Source organism: Lagopus muta, chromosome 25 (genome assembly GCF_023343835.1).
Source record: "Lagopus muta isolate bLagMut1 chromosome 25, bLagMut1 primary, whole genome shotgun sequence".
In the NCBI taxonomy this organism is placed as follows: domain Eukaryota; kingdom Metazoa; phylum Chordata; class Aves; order Galliformes; family Phasianidae; genus Lagopus; species Lagopus muta.
In genome coordinates this window covers 2,396,705-2,418,784 of record NC_064457.1, presented here as the reverse complement: position 1 = coordinate 2,418,784, position 22,080 = coordinate 2,396,705, and the positions used below count along the sequence as shown (strand labels likewise).

The 22,080-nt window shown below is 54.7% G+C and overlaps 1 protein-coding gene across 5 annotated transcripts in view; it reads left to right on the top strand.

The window, feature by feature from the left end:
* KANSL1 (KAT8 regulatory NSL complex subunit 1) overlaps positions 1-21,039 on the top strand; it is a 67,499-nt gene extending 46,460 nt beyond the window's left edge. For 4 of the 5 annotated variants that reach the window (XM_048926927.1, XM_048926926.1, XM_048926930.1 and 1 more), the window contains exons 3-15: positions 1,785-1,926; positions 4,705-4,809; positions 9,305-9,420; positions 10,462-10,657; positions 12,193-12,358; positions 15,047-15,232; positions 15,531-15,692; positions 16,000-16,151; positions 18,109-18,227; positions 18,484-18,541; positions 18,703-18,815; positions 20,097-20,340; positions 20,703-21,039. In XM_048926927.1, coding sequence (XP_048782884.1) covers positions 1,785-1,926; positions 4,705-4,809; positions 9,305-9,420; positions 10,462-10,657; positions 12,193-12,358; positions 15,047-15,232; positions 15,531-15,692; positions 16,000-16,151; positions 18,109-18,227; positions 18,484-18,541; positions 18,703-18,815; positions 20,097-20,340; positions 20,703-20,966 — 2,023 coding nt within the window. In that variant the 3' untranslated portion in view covers positions 20,967-21,039. The remainder of the gene's footprint in view (positions 1-1,784; positions 1,927-4,704; positions 4,810-9,304; positions 9,421-10,461; positions 10,658-12,192; positions 12,359-15,046; positions 15,233-15,530; positions 15,693-15,999; positions 16,152-18,108; positions 18,228-18,483; positions 18,542-18,702; positions 18,816-20,096; positions 20,341-20,702) is intronic. The other variant, XM_048926931.1, reaches the window with a different exon arrangement.
* The last annotated feature ends 1,041 nt before the right edge of the window (positions 21,040-22,080 follow it).

Below are 22,080 nucleotides of genomic sequence, written 5' to 3'. Positions count from 1 at the left end.
GGATCAACCCTTCCATCAGCATCATTTGGAAGTCTGCGATGCTTAAAAAGAAGGGATCAGCTTCCCCTGCCCCGGCAGCAGGTGTGGGGCTGCAGTTCCGCTTTGCAAAGTGTTCGGAGAGATGAAAATGAAAGGTTTTACACTTTTATTTGTGTGATCCAAATGAGTGCTGTTTAACAGAGTGGGCCGGTGCTGTTCAACACACTCAGGTGCTCTGTAAGCTGGCAGAGGGAAGCAAAGGGAAGGCAGAGGTTTGGGAGCTCTCAGCAGCTTTCTGCCTTCCTGCTGCACTGTTCTTGGTCCTCAGAGAGCAATGGAAAGGCTGCAGAGCTCTGGTGTAGCGTCCAAAGCTTGGGGAGGGCTGATGTTGGGTTTGACCTGCGGCTGGTGGAGTCGAATTGCCTTCAGCTTGTGCAACAAGGGTATGGAAGAAATCAATTCCTGGAGAAGTAACGTGCTCTGGAAAGGCTTGTGCTGAGCCAAGCGCAGCAGGGGGCTCTTCATATGGTGAAATATGCCAGAGAGAAGAGCTCAGGCTGGTGGAGATCTTACTGAGGCTGGGGAAGCCTGCAGGCTGCTGCAGCGATTGCTTATGGTGGTGGAAATGTGCCTTCATCTGCTGGCACCAAACTGGAGGTGCTGTGGGTTCTGCTTGCACCATGCAGTTGCTCTGCATCAGAAGCGCTGCAGGGGGATGAGAGGAGGAGAAAAGGGAATTGTTTTGTTCCTGAGTTCTGAAGTGCTGTGCAGTGCTGCATTTGCACGTGCACGCTGCTGCTGCTGCCTGTGTTGTGGTCTGTGCTTCCTGGGTAGTCTGAGCACTTGTCCAACAAATCAGATGCTCAGGTTGTGTTTCTGTAATACGAGGGTTTCTAATGCAGGAGAGCAGAGCTGTGGATTTACACACATTACTCTTTGTGTTCCCATCTGCCCTGCAGTTTGGTGACAGTTTGGTGAGGTGCTGTTGTAACAGCTGACCATAAAATGCCATGGTGTGATGCACACAACAGCAAAAGCACATTTATGTTCCTGCTGGGCCATGTTTGGTGCTTGCAGCGGAGAGAAAGCAGGTAGGAAGTCAGCTGAGGGCTGCAGAGTGTGTGGGTTCCCCGTGCACCCACATGTTTGTGTGCTCTCACCTTCACTTCTCAGCCATGCAGATCAGAGGTGCAGCTCACTCAGTAATATCTGATGGTTTTTCCCAGCTTCTTTGTTTGCTGGGTCAAGCCACCTGATGCAGAAATGATTTGCTGCTGCTTGCTTTCCTTTGCAGCAGCTCCTTGCAGGGTGACAGCTTTTGCGAGGCACTGTGAGCTCTCCAAACATGGGTGCATTGTGAAGCTCACCCCAGTGTGGCCACGCGCCCCATGCTGGTGTCGGGCTGTATTTCACGACCATTGGCTCCTTACAAACATGGTGCAGTTTGGGAAGGAGGGCAGAGGGCTTTTGTTCCCTCCAGAACCTGCAGAAGTGTGTCTGGCTGCAGCCAGGTGGGACCAGAGCTGCTGGTTCAGCTGAGCGTGGAGTAAAACCTTAACGCTCGCATAGGCAGAACTTCAATCATTGGGTACCCAAAGTTGTTTTCCTGTTGCTCTGCAGAGGCATGGCTTTTACAGCACGTCTGTGGCCGGGCTGGTAGTCATTAGCAGTGGCTAGATGGTATCAGTCGTGCCATTCGCCGTGTCGCTTTTGATCTGGCTGTCAGTTCTGCTCGGTTTTCTGTGGGCTGTGTAATTAAAGTCACACTCAGAATCATCCCCCCCTTCCCCTGTCTGTTCTTCCAGGAGACGAAGGGCAGAGTGGAGATGGGCAGCAGACCGTGCAGCCATCGTCAGTCGCTGGAATTGGCTCCAAGCCCACGTCTCAGACCTGGAATACCGAATCCGGCAGCAAACGGATATTTACAAGCAGATCAGAGCCAATAAGGTGAGCACTGTTGGGATCCGGGGGGGTTCTGCCCTTTCTGCCTCCCGATGGTTCTCTTCCCATGCAGTGGGGAAGCTGCATGCAAAGCACCACGTGTTTTATGCCCTCCCTGCAGCTCAAGCAGTGTAACTGCACAGCTGTGGGTGGCGGGGGGGCTGTTGGGCATGGGCTGAGTGCAGTCCTGTTCCACGGTGACATGAAGAGCCTCAATTAAAAGCCTCTCTCTGGGTGCCGAACAGGAATTGCTTTTGTGTGTGTGCTGCACTCCTCCATCACTCCACTCTTTCTTTCTCTTTGGGAGTACCTGAAGATGGGGCTGAGGAACAGCTCGATGAGAGACCTCCTGGGGAGGGAATGGGGCTGTGGAGGAAGCCATCTGCAGATGCTGCCTGATGGCACAGGCTTAAAGCTGAAACAGTAAAAACAAAAGACTACAAGTGCTGACCTTTATGGCAGGAATTTTGTTTTCAAACTTGCTCTCAGAATGGGGGAGAGCAGAGAAGGGATGAGGCAGGAATGGTTATCAGGACTTGTTCAGGCGTGCGTGTCTGAATGTCAGCCCTCGGAGGGAGGAATGCTGAGGTTGTGGCAGGCAGGATCCTGGTGCTGCATCCATTTACAGACCCTCAGGAATTCAGTCCAGCAGGCTCTCTCCCCGAGATTTATGGTGTTCTGGTGATGGCTGCAATGGGAAGAAGGGCACAGGCAGGGGAGGAAGGCTGTGGGCCTTTATGCAGCTATGTAGAAGAGCAGGTTAAATGGTGAGTGAGGACTGCAAAGAGCAGAGGGGAGAGCATGGCTGTCTGGGTGGAACACAGCATCAGGAGGAGAGAAGGCAGCCTGTGGGAAGCGGGTGTTACATCCATGAATGACCCAGCATCAGAAGGATCCTTCCACCTTGCAGATCCTGCAGGGTGGTTGGGAAGTACAAAACCCCAAATGGCCCAGAATTTATTTGCTGAAAGTTAAGGAGTGGCAGAAAGGAGCAAACTCAGCTGATGAAGGAGGAGATGCGATGCTTTCAGCAGGTCCTGGCAGCTTGGCCCATGGAATGGCCTCACTGTGGCTACACGTGTTGCATGTTTCATCTAAGGTTGCAGTCTCTTGGTTTGAGGGGAGAAGATGGCAGTGCTGTGTCAAAGTTAAAAGGTACATTAGATTTCAGATGCTCGGGATCTGGCAGTGGCTGTCCTGCCTGAAAGCAAACAGCAGCAAACAGCCACCGTCCTGGCAGGGCTGCAGATCACCTCTTCATCGTGCTGCTGGCATTGAGCTCAAGGGTGCTTGGAAGGTGTGCTCTGGTTCTGTCAGTGGGGTAAGACATGCAGCAGGTAGAGAAGGCGAGAGCATGAATACACACTTCAGTAGTGCAAAGGACCTTTTGGAGTGGGCTTCAGTTCCAGCTGTATGAGGGCAGTCGTTGAAGAATGAGGAGACAGGTTGGTTTCTTCATCAACACAACTCAGCTTTGGCTTCTTTGGCCGAATATAAGGAGGTTAAAATACAGCCTCTGGAGGCGTTCAGAGTCACAGGAGCACTGATAGCAGAGGGATGTGCTGCAGCTTCCTTGCTTTCTGTTCTGTGTTCAGAGCCAGTTCCTCACTGTCCATGCAGGATGGCTGAGCTGTGCTGCAGCTCACCTGGTGCCATCCCTGGGAGCAGCACTGGGATGCAATGGCTTTCCTAGGGGGACTTTTAGGTGTTTAATTGATCTTAGGCTTCCAGCCTCCCTCATCTCCTGAACATCCTTCATGGATCTCGGAAAACTACAGGAAACAGTCATTCTGTTTATCCAGAAGCTGGCTGCTTGCTCACTGCTGGTTTGAGGCCATGCACAGTTGTATTCAGTTTATGAATGATCTGTTTTTAAAGCAGTTAAATCTGGAGGATGAGCTACCAGCATTTTACTGGAAAGCCACAGATCTCTTGTATGGAAGATGGTGTGAAGGCATGGGATGATCCTTACGGGAGGTGGGATTGGTCCCATCCATGGTTTTGGTCAACCATTGCATGCAGGACTTTGGTTTTGTGGCCTGCAGGTTCTCCCAGCTGCACACTGCATGCTGCCTTGTTATGGTGCAGCTCAGATCAGGTGCAGTTATCATGGTTTTGTTATACTTTGTGTTGCTGAGAGAGGAAATAGTCCAAGCTTCACTTGGAGTGAAGCGCAGACAGGACAGAGTGTGTTAACCCAGACAAATCAGTGCTCTGCCACCAGGCTTTGCCCCACCAGCTTTACAGCTTTGTTTATCAGCACTTATTTTCTTTCTTACTCAATTTTCTGTGTATGACTTTGAAAAATCTGCCTCGAGTTACGATTCTGACCGGGTGATTTTTGGCACCTGCTCAACCTGCTTTGCTCGGAGCTGCAGCAGGTTGCACTGCATGCTGTTCCAGCAGCCTCTTCCCTCTCTTTGTTACAGCAAAGCATTGCTCTGCTCTGCTGGCTGCGGCGTGCTGGGGCTCCAAGAGGAGAGCAACAGAGCAGGGAAGGGCGGGATGCTGCAGCTGCCCAGGGTGGCCCTTCTGCAGTGGGTGCTCATGGGCTGCAATGTGTGAGCTGGCTTCAGCTGCCTCCGAGTTCAGCTTCGGTGTCAGGGAACCCCGGGCAGCGAGGGATTCGGTTTGGCATCACGTCTGAAGAATGCTGTGGCAATGCAAGCCTCTCTGCACTGTGGTTTTCATGTTTGTTTTCTTCCCAAGGCCGATGGATGCGCCGTTGCCCTGCTGGGTCCGAAGGAGCCGCATTTAATCCACGCTCTGTTCCATCTCTTCCAGGGGCTGATTGTCCTCGGTGAAGCAGCACCCCCTGACCCCGCAGCGGATGATGCATCCCGTCCTGTTAGCGCTGATGTGAAGCTGGAGCCCGGCGCAGAGCGGCTGGTGAGTGCAGCAGTGCATGGAGCACAGCCCTCCTACCCCCACCCCAATGGGATTTGTCCTTTGGGAATGCCAACCCGCTGCTCTCCCCTCCTGGTTTACTTTGGGGTTAATAAATGATATGATTTAAACACCTTTTAGCACGGAGTTCCTTGGGGTACCTTTGTAATATGCATTAGCATTTTACGAAGCTTAAAAATCCTAACTAAGCCTTTCCCTCCAGCAAAAGCACCTCAAACTGAGAGCAGCACAATTAGCAAGTGCTTCTGAAGATGTGACTATTAATATCTGCCTGAGCTTTCCCCCTTAGAAAGGGAACTAATGATTTCAGTGAGATGCTCTGGAAGCGATGCTGAGCGCCAGGTATTTATTATTTAATGCAGAAATGTAGGGCACGGAGCAGAGGCGGTTCGGGATGGCTGTGATTACTTTTGATCCTGAGGGACACACGGATGTACTACAGCAGAGGGCTCTGAAGCCACGATGTGGGATGGGGGGCACAGACCAGGATGCTGCTGGCCTTTCTGGGCACACTGCTGGCTCACGTGCAGCCAACACCCCCAGGTCCTTTTTCTCCATGCAGCTTTCCAGTCGCTCTGCCCCAAACCTGCAGCCCTTGGAGATCCCTTCCAACCCAGTCATTCCGTGATTCTGCACCCAGAATTCAGATGATAGAGAGCAAGCTTAACTGAAAACATGCATAATATCGAACTTGGAGTGTTTTCTCCTCTCCCTGAGCCACCTGTCAGGAGCGATAATAGCAAACACTGTGAGCTCTGTGATTCGCAGTGGACCACAAGGGGTTATTCCAAGTGAGTGTAATAAAACATCTCCTCGCTTGACGTGGCTTCGAGATGCGTGTTTGGAGCCGAGGTCTTTAATTAGCAGATTAGCTCAGCCCAAACCTCTCGGCGTGGTGCAGAGCAGGAGGGTTTCATGCAGGACTGGGATCAGAGCAGAGCCACGGGGCTGGCACAGCATTACGCAGCGTCTGCCTTCGAGCTGAGATGTCCGTCTGTCTCCCCCCTCCTCCCCATCCATGCTTTAACCCCAAAAGCTCTCAGTGAATAATAAACAACTGCTGGGACAGCGTGCTCCGATCCTCTGCAGGAATAGCTTGCACCAAGGCGTTGGCTGCTGCTGGGAGCTGACCTGTACATAGGCTGATAACGGGGATGAATAATCAAATTGCAGGGTTAGGACGAAAATTTCCATTCTTATCTAAGTCAGGATGTTTATCTGATGGTACTGGTCTGTTTTCAACCTGGAAATGTGCAGATGGAAGAGCTGTGTCCCTTCTGGCTTTGTCCCTACGCATTCTGGACGCTTGCCATACACTTGGGCATCATCTCTGTATGTATAGGATAGAAAATGTCTATGAATTTGGTGCATAGGAGAGAACAAGCTTGCTTGGCCACCGCTGTCTGGTTTTGCTGCTCACAGCCATCTTGCTGCTGTTGCTCATTTCCTGCTTGCTCCTTTTTCTCATCCCTTTCACTGGGACAGAGGCTCTTCAGACAGATTTTCATTACGGCAGCCCCAGTGCTGCACAGCTCCCATCTCTTGCAGGTCTTGGGGGTAACAGCAGCACAAAAGAGAGTCTTAGAATGGCTGGGTTGGAAGGGACCTTAAAGATGGTGTGGTTCCAAGCCTTGCCTTGGGCTGGGCTGCCAAATCACAGAACGCCCCAAATTGGAAGGGACCCATAAAGGATCACAGAGTCCAACTCTTAATAAATAGCTGCTGAGCAGTAAGGAGCAGCGTGTGTGCAGAGCCAGCACAGTTACTGTCAAGTAGGTAGAAGTAGCTGGTGCTTGGCACCTTCTTCGAGCTGCTTCTGCCTTGCTCTACATCTCCTCCTGAAGCAAACCTCCACTTCTCCCTGCTGTGCACGTGGCTGCCTGCTCTGCATCAGGCTGGAGGTGTGAGCAGAGCAGCTGCCCTGGGGCACCCATCCCTGGGGGCTGTGCCTGGTCGGTCTTGCTCATAGGGGTGGGGTGTTGAGTCACAGCCTCGATCTGCTCACAGCCCAGAGACCATTCCTGTTGCATTAGGCTATCTCTCAGGCTGGAAAGCTGCTTATCGTTTTGGAACTCTTCCCGCTGCTTAGAATTAGATTCTTCTGTTGTTTTTAAGCTGGGAGAGGTCTGCAGGGCAGAATAAGGGGAGGCAGTGCCTCCTGTCCCATTCCCAGCCCTTCACCTTTGGGTCCCATCCTCTCCTGAAAAGCTCCTTTGGCCGATGGGAGTCTGGGCTGTGTGTGCTGGGGCTCTGGTTGGTGTGCAGGATGTGGCTGAGGGTCCTGGGAGGAATTAATGCTGCTGGCAGTGAGGGGCAAGGCTTTGCAGAGCATGTCAGGAGATGCCTGCTCTCTGCTTTGGGAGATGTGGGAGGTGAATAACATTTTTGCCTGAAGATGGAAATGACATGAAGCAGTTCTTGTTGTCTGTTCATTGCTGCTCTCGCTAGTGGGGAGAAGCACCAGAAATTTTTAGTGACAGGTAAGAGATGCTGATGCAGTATCTTGGTAGGATGTTGCCATGCTCCAGGGGTTTTTGTCTGCAGTAGGTGAAGATCTGAACCTGCATTTCTGGGCACATGGGGGGCATTGCTGGGGTGGAGTCACAACAGCTCACCTGGAGGAGTACTGCTGCTCTGTGCTCCTGGACTCATATGCAGCCAGAAGCCCATGGCTCTCCCACGCGCCCCAGGTGTCCTGAAGGCTTTGGTGGCCTCCAGGCTTGGAAGCAGAGGAGCTCAGACTGGAGCACCGTGGTGGTTGGAGCTCTGCCCTGTGAGCTGCAGAGCTCAGCTCTTGGAGTCACCCTGCTCCATAGGAGCCCCCCATTCAGGTACACCCCGACGTGGTGCGATAGGACCGGCCTGGGATGGTGCTGATAAAGGGATCGATGCTTTCCAGCCCCTCTGCTGCGTGTTCCTATCTCAAAAAAAAAACCAACAACCCAGAGGCCGCTCTGGATGAGAAGTTCCTCCTTTAAGGCCTTTCCTGGAGGAGAGAATAAACACCACGTTTCCAAAGAGCTGATGAGTCACGCAGTGCCCTCCCACCCCGTGCCTCCAGCAGAGGCTGTGGGTGCTGCCTGGGGCTCACCAACCCTCAGCCAGAGGGCACAGCTCAGCCTGCAGCTGCAGGCACGGGGCTCCCAGTTGTGCCTGGGGCAGCCCAACGGCCTTGCATCCAGACAGGTGAAACCTCTTATTACTAGAAGCATAGGAAAGCCTGCAAAGTTCCTCAGACAGGCAGCGGGCAGACGTTCCCTGCTGTCACAGTGGGCTCTTCCCTGGCTGAGTCAGGTCCCTGCTATGCTGGCTGCAACCCTGCGCTGCCGTAGCTCAGTGCTGGTCCTTCTTTGAGCTGAAGAGAACAGGGGATGTGTTAATAGAAGTGGGGCTGATGCTGCTGGGAAGGAGCGCAGGGTGAGCAGGGGGCTGATCAGACGTGGGGATTGATAAGTCAGTCCTTTTGTCTTTTTTTTATTAGCACTTAAATGCACCACCGCCCTTTGCGTGCGCAAAGGGGGAAACCCAGCTAGAGAGACACTGGCAGAGAGTGCAGGAAGTGCTGCAAGAAAAAATGACGTTTAACCCTGGGGGAGGGGAGGAGAATGTCTGAGAGCAAAAGGAGCTGTATGGAGGTGCCTGGGGCAGCAGCTTGCTGCACTGTGCTGGCACCAGCTCCATGAGAGCAGCGATGCTACAGGCAGGGCTGCAAAGCCAGCATCTGCTGACAAGCAGCGTGGCAGCCCCCTGCTTCCCCTGCTGCTGCGAGTGGGGCTTCTGCCTTGCTCAGTATTTCCGTGCTGCAGTCGTGCAGGAGCTGCTGCTCATTGAGGTCAGGAGGGTTTGTCTGCTTTTCACACCCCAGGCAGAAGGAGAGGTGTGTGTCTTGCGCTTTGTTCCTACTTGCTTTCTTCAGACAACAAGGTGTTTCCAGCATCAGACAGTTCTGGTTTTATGGAGTTGGCCTCTTCAGGCCCTAAAGCCACAGCCTGTGTGCATTCTAATTGGGAAGATCTTGAGAAGTGCTGCTTGGACTGTGTGTGCACAGGTATTTGGTTAAAGCACAAACTCAGTTCTGCAGGCCTGTTCCCCTCGCCCCCCACCTTCCCTGCAGCACTGATTGGGGCTGCAGCACAATGCCAGCCCTGGGAAGCAGCCCATGAGCTGTGCAGGTGGTGAGGAGCTTTTCTTTTTGCACTGAGTGCTCCGGTGAGCCTTCCTGCTCTGCAGTGGTTGCCCAAGGGGAGTTGTTCCTCACGTTGGGAGTGCTGTCATGCACCCATCCTCCTGCTGGAGCTGCTCCCTCCCAAGTCCTTTCCTCTCTGTCTTGTTGCACACCATCTTCTGGAGCCTTGTCTCACAGTTCTGCAAGGAAGCCTGAGCAACAGTGCAGAATCCTCAGCTGGAAACTGAAATAAAACTGTGGCTGTTTTGGATTTCCACAAATGAATCTCTCATCTCTCTCCTCCTTCCCTAGAGCGTTCCTGGATCCCAGCCCTTGGACAGCTTGGGTCTTTCTGCTGCAAGTACTCCTGAGTCCCATCCCACCAAGCCCTGTGGAGCACCAAGACCCGTCAATGGAGTTATCAACACGTAAGCTGCTTCCCCAGTGCAGATAGAGCTCCATTTTTAGGGTTGCAACCCAAGCCTGTAATGTGCTGTTAGTAACTGGGTGGGTGATGGTATGAATGGTTTCTTTTTTGGAAATAAAATAATAATTCAGTAGTGAATCGTGCTTGGAAGCAGTGTTGGAGGAGATCTCTCGCTTGAGGTTTTGTGCAGCATTGTTTTTCTGAAAATGGAATTGAACAGAGCTGTGTTTACATGGACAGGCCCTGCAGGCAGTGAGCATGTTCAAAACTGTTTCTTTATGGGTATTTTTAATACATTTGCAAATGGTGTGATCCAGAGATTAGAGCCCTGCTTGCAGTTATTCTGCAGAAAGATCTGCAAACCTTTGGCCTGCTTTTCTGGAGGTACAGAGGACCCCAAATCCCATCGATTCCATTGGGAACGAGGTTCTCTGCGTTGTTTCTCCAGGTTGCCTTTGCTAAGAAACTCTCAAAGGGCAGGAATACAAACAAGCAAAAGCAATTCTGCTGTGCTGGAGGGTGACGTCAGGGTTGAACCATGTGGTGCTTGGAGGTTCTGGCAGTGGCTGCAGAAACACATGCAGTGCACCTTGGGCAGGACGGTGCAGTGTGGGCACACTGAAATACCCACAGACCTGTTCATGCCTACAGCTGGAGCACTGCAGGCCGTGGCACAGCCCTCTGTGTGCCTGTAGCCTTTCAATGACAGGGCGTCAGGCCACGGGGCTTTGAATGTTTTGCATTTCTAGATGTGAAACCCTTGCAAAACAGGCATGGAAAGGCTCTGTGGATGTGGAGTTGTGCTGGTGTTTAGTTGGTGGCGTCGTGCATCGGTGCCACAGCAGGGCAGGGGTGCTGCATGTGGGCAGCAAGGTGAAGGTTAGCATTGCACTGGTTGGTGTCACTGCTGGGAGCTGTTGGGGGGGTGGTTCCCAAGTGTTGATCAGAAGTTTGCATCTCAGCTTAAGGCTTCAGTCTCTGCTTAAGGCTTGACCCTGCCTGCAGCACCAGGCAGTGACGTTCTCCTCCTTGTTCTCTTCAGTCTTCAGCCTGGCCTGGCAGAACACGCTCAGGGAGATGGCCAGGAAGCTGAGGAGCTCTTGCATAAAAAGCAGAGAATGAATGTGGTCCCTTCAGCTTCAGATGGGACGTGTGTGGCCGCCCGCACGCGCCCGGTGCTCAGCTGTAAGAAGCGACGGCTGGTCCGACCCAGCAGCATCATGCCCCTGTCCAAAAAGGTGAGTCTGCTCCCTTGTGCTTTTCTCTGCTTTGCTCCTCTGCGCAGCACCAGCTCTGCACCAGAGGAGCTCTGCATCCGATCGTTGGTCCGCTCTGCTTTGCACAAGATCTCCCTTCTTTGGGAGTGTTTGTGGTTGCAAAGAGGGGAGGAGGAGCAGCCCAGCGGGGCTCGAGGGGCTGTGGGGGAAGAAAAGGAGAAACAAAGAAGCTCTTAATTGGCTGAAGGTTTCTTTTAGCTGCCATCAGTGCTGGATTCTGACATGGGGTTTTCTTTTCAGAATAAACCTGTTCTAAGGTAAGCTCCAGGCCAGGTGCTTCAGCCTGGTAAAATGGGAGCAGCTGAGTGAAGCAGTGAAAAATCAGGTGTAGGAAACAGCACAGAAATGAACAGGGGCCCATTATTAACGTGTTACTTTGTGCTCCTCCCCATCTTCCCCTGCCCATACGCAGAATTCAGTTCAGCAGAAACAGAGTTTATTCTCTGAGCATCTTATGTGAGGACAAAGCATGCTTCACCCTTCTTAACTTCCTTTAGGAGTGCCATAAGCTGCCAGTTGGAGAATAGATGCTCTGAAATCGAGGCAATAAGGACGGGTTTTTTTGTGCGTGCAGCTCTTAGGATTGCAGAACCAAGGATGGCACAAATCCACTTACTTGTATTTGAGTCAGAAGTGTTTCAAGTCAAACTTAATTACCACAAAGTTTCAGGGTTTCTCGCTCTGTGGGGGATAGGGTTTAAAGAAGCTCAGAAGGAAGCATTCTGCTGAGCAAAACAGATTCTTGGCCAGCTGAGTTGGCTTAAAAGTGGAAATAATCAGTTCACTGGGGGTATTTCTGTGCTTTTACCCTCACTGAGCAGTGCTTGGTTCATTTTCCATCACTTCTCTCATTCCAGCTCCCTCCTCCAAGCTGCTTGCAGCCCTTCCCAGTTGTACTGCTATTTGCTAAGGCTTTAGGATATTATCTCTTCCATCATTCAAGTCATTAGTGGAAATTATCTGAATAATACCAGACTCAACAGACTTCACAGGATCTGATCTGACGGATCCTTTCATTTCAGTGGGGCTTCATCGGTTGCTGACTGTTTCACATCCAGTTGTGCATCTGCACCACCGTGGCTTTATGTAGAGGAGGTTTATGTAAAGTCTGTGGATCTGTGAACTGAAGGTCCCTCCTGGTTCAGGGACCAAGACTGAAAACCTCTCCTCCTCACTCCACAAAGACATCACTGAAGGTGTCAGCTCTTGGCACGCTGGTGGTTCCCTGGCTTGTCTGAACTAGAAGAAGGTGTTTTTCCTCTCTGACAACAGAATCGTGCTGTCTCATGGTTTTATAAATGAGGTTTTCAGCCTAGATAAACACTTTTAATCAAATCTGGGAGATGCTGTGTGCGGGCAGGTAGTTGTTGTCAGCTGTGTGTATGCGAGCTCCAGACTGAATCAACAGGTTTGCTGTGAGAATCAGGGCTGATTGGACGGGGCAGCGTGCAAAAAGAGCCCCGTGAGATGCTGAAGGTCTCTGTCCCCCTGCCCAGGTCCATCGGAACAGCCTGGCTCGGTGCAGCTGTGACGTGAGCCCCTCGTGTGCTCTGTGTGGTGCCCGCAGCTCCGCGCCGCTGGACATGCAGTACGACGCGCCGCTGCTGGAGCGCCTGTCCCAGCTGGATTCCTGCATCCACCCCGTTCTGTCCTTCCCAGATGGTGAGCACGGCAAAGCAGGGCTGTGGGGAGGGATGGGGGTCACACTGGGCGCTGCTGTGGGGCTGTGTGGGGCGCGAGGAGCCGTGCAGCTTTCATCCCGAGGTGCTGGGTGCAGTGAAGACCAAGCTCTTCATCTGCACCTGGTTTTAGGAGCAGAGCATTTACTGCAGCAGAAGGCAGAGCGTTGGCTGGGGCCTGAGAGTCCGTGCTGGGACCAGTGTCAGTGTCATAGAGCCATAGGATAACCTAGACATAACATAGAGCTGGGTGGGACCATAAGGATCCTTGCATCCAACTCCATCACCGTCCAAACATCAGACCGTGGTGATCGGTGCTCACAGACCTCAGCAGAGCTTTTTTACCTGCATGAAACCACTTGTGGACTGGTGGAAGTTGCAGGACGTTTCTTTGACCTTGTTTGGTGTTGTCCATGATCTTGGGTGGCTCAGAGGGTGCAGGAGGAAGGGATGTTCCCATTAAGCTGCTGCTGCTCTGACCAAAACCTATTGGCTGCGTGAGCTGCTGTCCACCCATCATCGTTTCCCTCTGACTGCAGCAAACAGGAGTGCAGATGAAGAGTGGGCGCTCTTGCAGGAGAGCTGGGATGTCAGTAGGCCAGGGCAGAGGTTTCCCTGGGGCAGGGGATGGCTGCTGGGAGGGGTGGAGCTCTGCTGTTTGTGCTTGGGTTGGGTTAAAGCCTTGTGCCCATGTGCACAGATGGAAAATCCAGCTCTGCACAGACTTTGTGCAGCAGTGTGGCTGGGAGCAGGCTTTAACCCTCTTCCAAAGCTCTCTGTCCCCTCTCTCTTCTCCTTTTTCTGCTTGGTGTGATCTCTAGCTGGGAGTTTGGGGATGATGTAATAACCTTGGTGGAAGGATGTGAGCTGTGCTGGGCTCGGTGCTGTTGCCATCTGCCGGCCCTTGGAAGCTCTGCACTGTGGCTGTGACCATCGCAAGGGCAGCACAGTTTGTTTGCCTTTTGCCTTTGTGTTTTCACCTCCTTTCAGCCTGGCCCGTCCTTCCACAGACGTGTCAGCTGCTGAGGAAGGAATGAATTCCCAGGAAAAGGCAGGAGATGAGCAGAGAGGCTGTGTTCTCCTTGGTGCCATCCTCAGGGATTGCTCTGAGCCCTCCCTCCCCACTGGGATCTGTCCCTGCAGATCATCAGTGCTTGAAGAACTGCTCTCCCACTTTGCTGCCCAAACGGTTGGGGCTCAGTGAGAGCTTTAACACCACACTCTTCTAAACCCTGCTGCCCTGGCTTTTTGCTGAGCATCAGGTTCCCCTGTCAGTGACCGCAGCCTGCAGCCCTGTTTGCCTGTCCTGGGGCTTTCCAGCCTCTGGAATGGGTGGGAAAGGATTCCCATCTCAGCTGCTGAGACCGCCAGCAGGGCTCCCATCCCTTCATGCTGCCCTCTGAGGTCAGGCAAGTCCTCAGGCAAAGCCTGCAGTTCCCAAATGCCACAGCAGCTCCGAATTGCGCTGCTGGCCCCTCTGCAGGGCTGGCAGCTCAGCTCCTTGTGTGGGCTCTGGGAAGGTTCCTCTCTGCTCAGGGTCGCTTCAGAGTCCCTGCGAAAACACTGTGTGAGATCTGGGGGAGGGACAGTGCTGCTGGGGGAGTTTGCTGGTGCAGCTGATGGTTTTTAGAGCTGACAGCATAGCCTGTCTTCACAAGAAAAGCATCAAATGACCCCACTGGTGTTCTGCCCTTCAGCCGAGGTCAGGAGAGCACATTTGTGTGGGATTGAGGTGGAACAAAGCTTGAGGAACGTGGGCCAAAGGAGCGTGTGCCCCTCTGCAGTGTGCAGCGTGGTCTGAAAAGGCAGCATGGGCAGGGCTGAGCGCTCTGGGTGCAGCTGGGAGCCTGGGAGCACACTGGGGGGACTGTGCTTCCATGGGCCCTGAAGTGTGCTTGTTTGGAGCACCCTTGGTTCCATGGCAGATGCCCTGCCAGGCAGATGAATTTCACACTTGGCTTCTGGCCTGACCCGAAATGGAGGAGTTAAGCTGAATGTCTCTTTTCCAGTCTGTACTCCTGTAGGTTTGATGAGCTGAGATATCCCAGTGCCTTGGAAGTCAGATCACAGATAGCAGAATGGAGTCACGTGCCTTTTATTCTCCTGCCAGCATATACCTGGGTGTGAATTGTGTGTTACTGTGCTTCTCTCAAAGAGCTTCAGGTTGGAAATGCTGGATCCTCACACAGCAGCTTCTTCAAAATCACAGAATGGCCAGGGTTGGAAGGGACCTCAAGGATCTGAATCTCCAACCCCCTACCACACGCAGGGCCACCAACCTCCACATTTCATAGCAGCCCAGGCTGCCCAGGGCCCCATCCAACCTGGCCTTGAACACCTCCAGGGATGGACGGGGCATCACAGCCTCTCTGGCAGCTGTTCCAGCACCTCACCACTCTCACAGCAAAGAACTTCCCCCGACATCCAACCTCAGTCTTCCCTCCCTCAACCTCAAACCATTTCCCCTCGTCCTGCTGTTATCTCCCCTTCCACAGAGTTGATTCCCCTCCTGTTTGTAGGCTCCCATTCTGAACACATAGGCAAACCTGGCTGCGCAATGACAGCCCTCTGTTTTATGGGGCAGTTCTTGCTGGGGGTTGGGAGGTGATGATGGAACCACAGCTTCCTGGTGCACCTGGATTCATGCACTGCGTTTGCTTTCCCTCCACAGACGTGCCGACCAGCCTGCACTTCCAGAGCATGTTGAAATCCCAGTGGCAGAACAAACCCTACGAGAAAATGAAAGCTCCCAAAAAGCTCTCGCTGAAGCACAGAGCCCCCATGCCCACCAGCAGCCTGACCGACCCAGCTCGCAAGGACCGCCACAAGCTGGTGAACTCCTTCTTCACCGCAGCCAGTAAGTTCCCCCAGCCCTGCCGTGTGCAGAATTGCTCCCCTGCTGTTGGTAACCCCAAAGCAGTGCGATCCGGGAGGAGAGAGGAGGATGGAGAGCCTTCAAGTGGAGCCTTGGGGGCCGAAGGGGTTTGTGTGCAGCCGGTCCCAGCTGCGGGACCCCCTTTGCCCAGTGCCAGGCCGTGCCCACGCAGAGCTCTGCCCGTTGGTGCCGCAGCATCGCAGCACCGGCGCCTTCTGTGCCCGCAGAAAGAGAGGTGAAAACAGGCGTTTCATGGCTCTTTCTCTGTTCCCCTCCTCAGAGCGCTCACAGCACAAAACCCAGGCAGACAAGGCGCACAGGCTGCCTTTAGACGATTTTATGGCCGTGTCCAAGGCCGAGGGAGCGCCTGAGCGCTCGCTTGTCCAGCCTCCCGCCCATGACAAAAAGCGATTGCGCGACTGCTCATCTGAGAGGAGTGAAGGTAGGCTCCCACGGCCAGGGCTCTCGGGGGGAGCTTGGGCTTTGCTGCTCATCAGCCTCTCTCCCCCTCGGAGGAGAGGGAACGCACTGCTTGTGGGCCTCCTCACCGCCTGCGTGCTCCGACTGCTGCTCCCTGCAGGCCCTGAGAGCCGTCTGCAGTCAGAAAACGCTTCTCTTTCCTGCAGGGTGCACCTCAGCATTGGCCATTTCTGGCAGAGATGGTCCTTTTCTCCCCTCCTTCCTGCCCCCAACCTTTTGTTTTTTAATGCTAACGTGGCTCTCTGTTTTTTCCTCCCTTCCCCACGCAGTGCTGAAGCATCATGCGGACATCGGTGGCCCGAGCTACTTGGCAGCAGCTGCGACCCACGCACCTCACAGCCCCATAGCACGGCAGCTGTCCGCCTCCTCGGAGGGCTCTGCTCCCACCAGCACGAGCTCCCAGGGCACCTCCAGCACGGCTGTAAGTATTGGTGTCTGTCTGGAGAGCTGCTGAGCTCGGCTCTGTGCTCCCCAGCCTCTGGAGTTGAGGACTCGGTGTTGCCTTGCTGGTAGTGGAATTGTTGGCTCTCTTTCTGCTCTGGCTTCGGGTCTGCCGTGCTCCTGGCTGTGCACAGAGCTGACAGGTTTGCTGTCAGTTCAGTAAGTGCTGGTAAATGGTCCTGTTCCCAGTAGTCCGCTGGCTTTGCTCCACGTCCGGATTTTGGTTACTGAATTTGTCAGGGGATGCCAGGAAACGGAGTAGAAGAGCTGAGCACCGGCAGTGTAGAGCTGCTGACACAACAACAGCTCCTGCTCTGGGATTCTTCCCCTTCCTGGCCTTTTCTCCATGTGCTGGGCTGTAAATCGGGCTGAGGATGGGACTCAGCTGTCATTGTACCTGTTGTTCAGCAGTTGCTTGGCTCATACTGTGTGCTGAGACAAGCTCAGCCTCCCAGAAAGGATGATAGCATTTGGAACCTTTGTGGAGCTGTGTCTGGAAGCCACCAGCAAGCAGGGCCCAGCTCCCTCCTGCTCTCTTCAGCTCTGAACTGTGCATCCCAGGAAATTCCTGGCCTCTGTGTGGCGCAGCCCATGCTGGGGATGCAGGGTTTGGGGGCTCAGAGCACAAGGTGTGCCTCGGTCCTTGCTCTGAGCTCCAGGCTGCCACCTCCAGCTGGGTTCTTTCCCAGAACAGTTTGCTGTTGCATCATCAGCTGTGTTGTCAGTGAGGTGGGTTGTAAGGCTCACAGGGGCTGAGACTCCAACCAGCAGCAGCAGCTTCCCTGAAATGAGCCAGGAGTTCTGCAGACAAGGGCGCTCCTCCTCAGCAGCCAAAGCATGTCAAGATGAGATCTGTTCGTGCTTCCTGCACTTGATCTTCCTTTCTGCTCCTTTTGCCACTCTTCCCTGTGCCCGTTCTGAACAGCAGGGTTACAGCGTGGTGCTGGGCAGCATCGCTGGCAGCTCCTTTCCTGGATGCTGGTTTTTAGCACCTGGCTTCTTCCAGCCCCAGAAGCCAGCTGTGCTGAGATGTGGGCGTTGTGCACAGGGCTGTCAGGCAGCGCAAGGTTTGGGTCTGGTTTTGGTGGTTTTGCAGAACCTCCCAACCTGCACAGCTTTGCTGCAACTTTTGGGATTCCTTTGGGGAGGTGGAGGGAGCTGCTTTGAGCTGAGAGTTGTGTGCATGAGAGGAGCTGCAGCTTCCTGCACTGTGACTCGCTGTGCTTTTGCATTTTGCCTGCGGCTGCCCAGCAGGTTTTGCTTCAGAAATGATGGTCCCTATTGCACGCTGCCAGTTCTACCAAAGCCAATACAAATCCGACTGGGAAAGCTGAGCAACGTCCCATCATTTAGTGCAGGTTGAGCTCGGGGTGTAATGCAGGAACACAGCTGTTCTGGGACATGAAAGCACCAGTTAAGGTTTCGGAAGGGGAGAAGCCCTGCAGGAGCTTCCCACTGTCAGCTTCACCCATGGGGACAGCAGTGGTGGGCTGAGAGCCTGGAGCATCCCGTGTCTGTGCTGCAGTGCTGCTCTCGTGGCTCAGTGGAGGTTTGGGGACAGACAGGCAGGAGAGCACCCAGCTTCAACCCAGATGGATAAGCTGAGTGTGCAGCTTATTTCTGGCTTGGAAAACCTGTCCTGGTTAAAGTGGCTGCAGATGGAAGCTGTTAGGTTCCAGAGCAGCTGTCACAAGCCGAGATGAGCTGCTGGTCCCAGCCCTGTGCTGAGGGTCCCACTGCCATTTCACACGGGGAACTGAGCTCTGTGGGGCTCTCAGGGCTCTTCTCTCCCCTTTCAGAGCTGTTCCCATGGGGGAGGCCTTCCAGCAGGCAGTAGTGAACTCAGTTCCAGCCCAGATCTCTTGATCCTTTGTCAGTGGCTTACCATAGCAAAGCCTCCGACCCTTTCTCATGTTGTTCTTGTCTTCCTGTTGCAGCAGCCGAGGAGGAGGAGAGGGGAAAGTTCATTTGATATTAACAACATTGTCATCCCGATGTCTGTCGCCGCCACAACTCGCGTGGAGAAGCTGCAGTACAAGGAGATCCTGACGCCCAGGTCTGTGCCCAGCTTTGGCTCAGGGCTCTGCTCCAGGGGCTGCAGCTGCTGGGGAGGAATGGGACTCTGGGAGCCTCCCAGCCCTCACGCTGAAGCAGACTTTGGGAGTGAGATGGCTCTGATGGCACCGTGGGGGGGTTGGGGGACAGATGTGGCTGTGTGGCTTAATGCCCAGCCTGCGTGTGTTGCTTGTTGTGACTTCCTCCAACGATGGGGCTGCGCTGTGACCGCCTGCACTCTGATGTTGTGTTTGCAGCTGGCGTGAGGTGGACATCGGCACCCTGAAAATCAGCCCTGATGAAGACAACGAGGAGGTGAGAGCTGCTCTGTTTCCCATTGAGGTGATGCTGGGTTTGGAGGCAGTGTGGGAAGCACCCTCTGGACATCACCAATTCATTTTACTGGAAAAACTGCACACAGACGTGCATTCAATGTGAAAAGCCCCCGCCTGAGCCCTGTGCCATTCCTCCCACAGATCGAGGACTTGTCTGATTCGGCCTTTGCTGCTCGGCACAGCAAGTGTGAAGAGATGGAGCGAGCCCGGTGGCTTTGGAGCACGAGTGTGCCCCCACAGCGGCGGGGCAGCAGGTACAGCAGCACGGCTCTGCTTCTGGTCCGTTACCCACGGGTCCTTCCTTTCCCCCCATCACTCAGCACTGAGTTCTGCTGCAGTGTCTTCTCACGAGTGGGAGTCAAAAACAGCGCGCGTTTCAGCTGTCCTCATCTGACAGAGCTGTGTGATGAGATTCACTCTTTTCTGTTTGGTTTCTGATGCCTTGGTTTGGATCTGCTGCGCTCTTGCTGATGGCTTGCAACTGCATGCAGCCACGCAGCGCTCTTCTCACTGCAGCTGTGGTTGCAGCAGGGTGGCTCCATCTGGTTGTGCTGCAGTGCAGGCAGGGCTGAAGTTTGCATTGGCTCTGGCTGTGGTGTGAGTGCTTCCAGGGCTGGAGGCTCCCTGCCCCGCGGTGTGCAGAGCCCTGGGAGGAGGTCTGGCACTGCCATCTGCTTTCCATGCAGCTCCCACCTTCACCTCGGGCAGAAGAGCTCCTCCTGCTTCCCAGCCGCCCCAGTAGCTCCCAGTGACTCCTCCTTGGCCACCAGCGTGTTCCCAGTCTGGGTCCCCAGCAGGGATGGAGCTGTAGGTGCTGCTGCTTCTCAGCCCTGCCTGGGCCGCATGGTGCTGCTGAGCTCAGCTTCCCTTAGTTCTCTGCAGTGCTGTAGCAGATCTGAGCATCTCGTGGTCTTTTGCCCTATGGAACCAAACGGATTTCTTTTATTCCTGGAGCAGCTTCTCGCTGCACCTTGGCGCTGTTTCCATGTCGCCCGCAGCATTGCAGCTCTTTGCTTATCACAGCTCAGCCTGGTTTCTGTGTTCAGTGAGCATTTTAGCCCAGGTAGATTTTGGAATACAATCCTTAGCAGTCCTCGATGGCTGCTTGCAGCTGCAATTCGCCTTGAAAAGATGCGTGCAGACATGGGTGTGACTCCAGTGCTGCTTTATGGCTCTCTTCTCATGGCTTACATCTGAAGCCTGGCGCTTTGCGGCGCTCCTCCCCCCGCAGCTGTCGGTGCTTCTGTGTCACTGCTTCCCTCCGTTGGCTCTCAGTGTCACACGGAGGGGCTGATTTCACACTGATGTCACAGCCGCTCCTGGCGGTGCTGGTGGTGAGGATGTTGGGATGCGTTTCCTCCGGGGAGCTGCAGGATGGATGTGGGCTTGGGGGGGGTTTCAGTGTGAGCTGTGCTCCAGCCCCTGCACTGTGTGCACTGCGCCCTGCAGGCACAACTGGGAGGGGGTGATGGGGGGGGACACAGTGATCTGGGGTAATGGAGCCGAGCCGAACCTCATGTCTGTTTCTCCCTCAGGTCCTACAGATCGACGGACGGACGGACAACCCCCCAGCTGGGGACCCCCTCCACCCCCCAGCCAGCATCCCCAGACGTGGGCAGCTTCCATTCCCACTCGGAGCCGTCCCACACCCACTCCCCGCGCAGCCCCATCAGCCCCGAACTGCTCTCGGCTCCCCTCACTCCCCTGTCCCGCGATTCCCTGCGGCTCCTGCCCAGCGAGGACACGCGATGCTCCACTCCCGAGGCTCTGGACGAGCAGGTGGGTGCGGGCAGGGGGCTGCGGGCAGGGGCTGCGGGCAGGGGGCTGTGGGCAGGGGGCTGTGGGCAGGGGCAGGGGGCTGTGGGCAGGGGGCTGCGGGCAGGGGGCTGCGGGCAGGGGCAGGGGGCTGGGGGCAGGGGGCTGCACTGCAGGCAGGGGCTGCGGGCAGGGGGCTGTAGGCAGGGGGCTGAGGGCAGGGGGCTGCACTGCAGGCAGGGGGCTGTAGGCAGGGGGCTGAGGGCAGGGGACTGAGGGCAGGGGGCTGCACTGCAGGCAGGGGGCTGTAGGCAGGGGCTGTGGGCAGAGCCGTGCAGCAGAGCCGCCCCGAGGATCCCTGCAGCCCCGCTGTCTTTTCCCTTCAGGCCGTGCTGCCCTGGGAGCGGCGCTGCTTCCCCCTGTCGTACGACCCCAGGACGGAGTGTGAGGACCAATGCGACCCCCAGGACCGGTCGTCACGCTGCACCCGGCGCACGTCGGGCAGCAAATCCTCCCGGGACGCCGATGGCACTTCTGCTTCACCCACCCTGATGGGCATCAAGAGCCGCCCCCCCCCGGCAACCCCCCCTCCTTCCTCCTCCTCCTCCTCCTCTGCAGCAGCAGCGGTTCAGCGGCCGGCGCACAGATAGAGACGTACGGGGAGACACGAGCAAAACCAACACACAGAACTAAAACTCTTGGCATTAAAGCTTCCAAAATCTGCGTTTGATATTCAAACATCCTGCCGGGAATTTTCACAGTTTTTAGTGAATTTAAGGAGTTTAGAAACTGGTTTTTTTTTGGTTTTTTTTTTTTTGGTTTTGTTTTGTTTTTGTTTTTTCGTTGGTTTTTCTTTTCTTTTTTTTTTTGTTTTTTCTCCATGTTTCCTTGTCACACCAAGGAGCCCCCCTGCGTTCCTCCCAGCAGAGTGAAGCCTGGGGAGGGGAGCAGCCCCTCCGTCCCCCCCCACCCCTACCCCTCCCCTCCCCTTGTAGGTGCACAAGCACAGAGCGCAGGCTGTAGCTGGCGATAGCAGAGGCTGGGATGATTTCTGAAGCAGAAGGGTCTCCTCCCCTTAACCTGCAGCCCCTCTGTGAGCCGTGAGGGATGGGAAGCCTCCGGATTCGGCAGCTCCCCACATGGGGGGCTGTGCTGCTGCTCCCCCCTGCGGGGTGCAGTGTCCCAATGAGGGACCCCCACCGCCCCCCTCAGCTTCAGCCCACCTCCTTCCTTCTTGGGGCAGCAGAGCAGCTCCGGGTGGGGGAAAGGGAAGGAAGGGGCTCTGTGTGGGGCTGTGTGTGGGGCAGGAGCTGGGCTTGGGGTTGAGAGCATCTCCCATAGCGCTGGGAGCAGCAGCTCCCCACGGGGGGGCAGCGCCGGGCTGCACGGCATTCAGGTGGGGCTGGGGGGGCTCAGGAGCGCAGCGAATCCTTTGGGGTTTCGGTCGTAGGAAAGGGGAAAAAGGAGGAGGGATGGGGAGGTGAGAGCAGCACGGAGCCCCCCTGCAGTGTGGGGTTGGGGACCCATCGATGCCCCCCCATAAAACGCTTCTCTCTGCCCCTCGTGTCGCTGCGGCGCCGCCCCCTTCTGTAGAACCGCGGCACCAAAAAAAAAAAAAAAAAAAAATCCCACAAAAAAAAAAAACCCAAAAAAAGGAAAAAAAAAAAAAAAACAGAAAATTACAGCTTTTTTTTTTTTCTTTCTTCCCTTTTTTTTTTTTTTTTTTTTTTTTTTTCTTTTTTTTTTTGTAATCATCAAGAACCG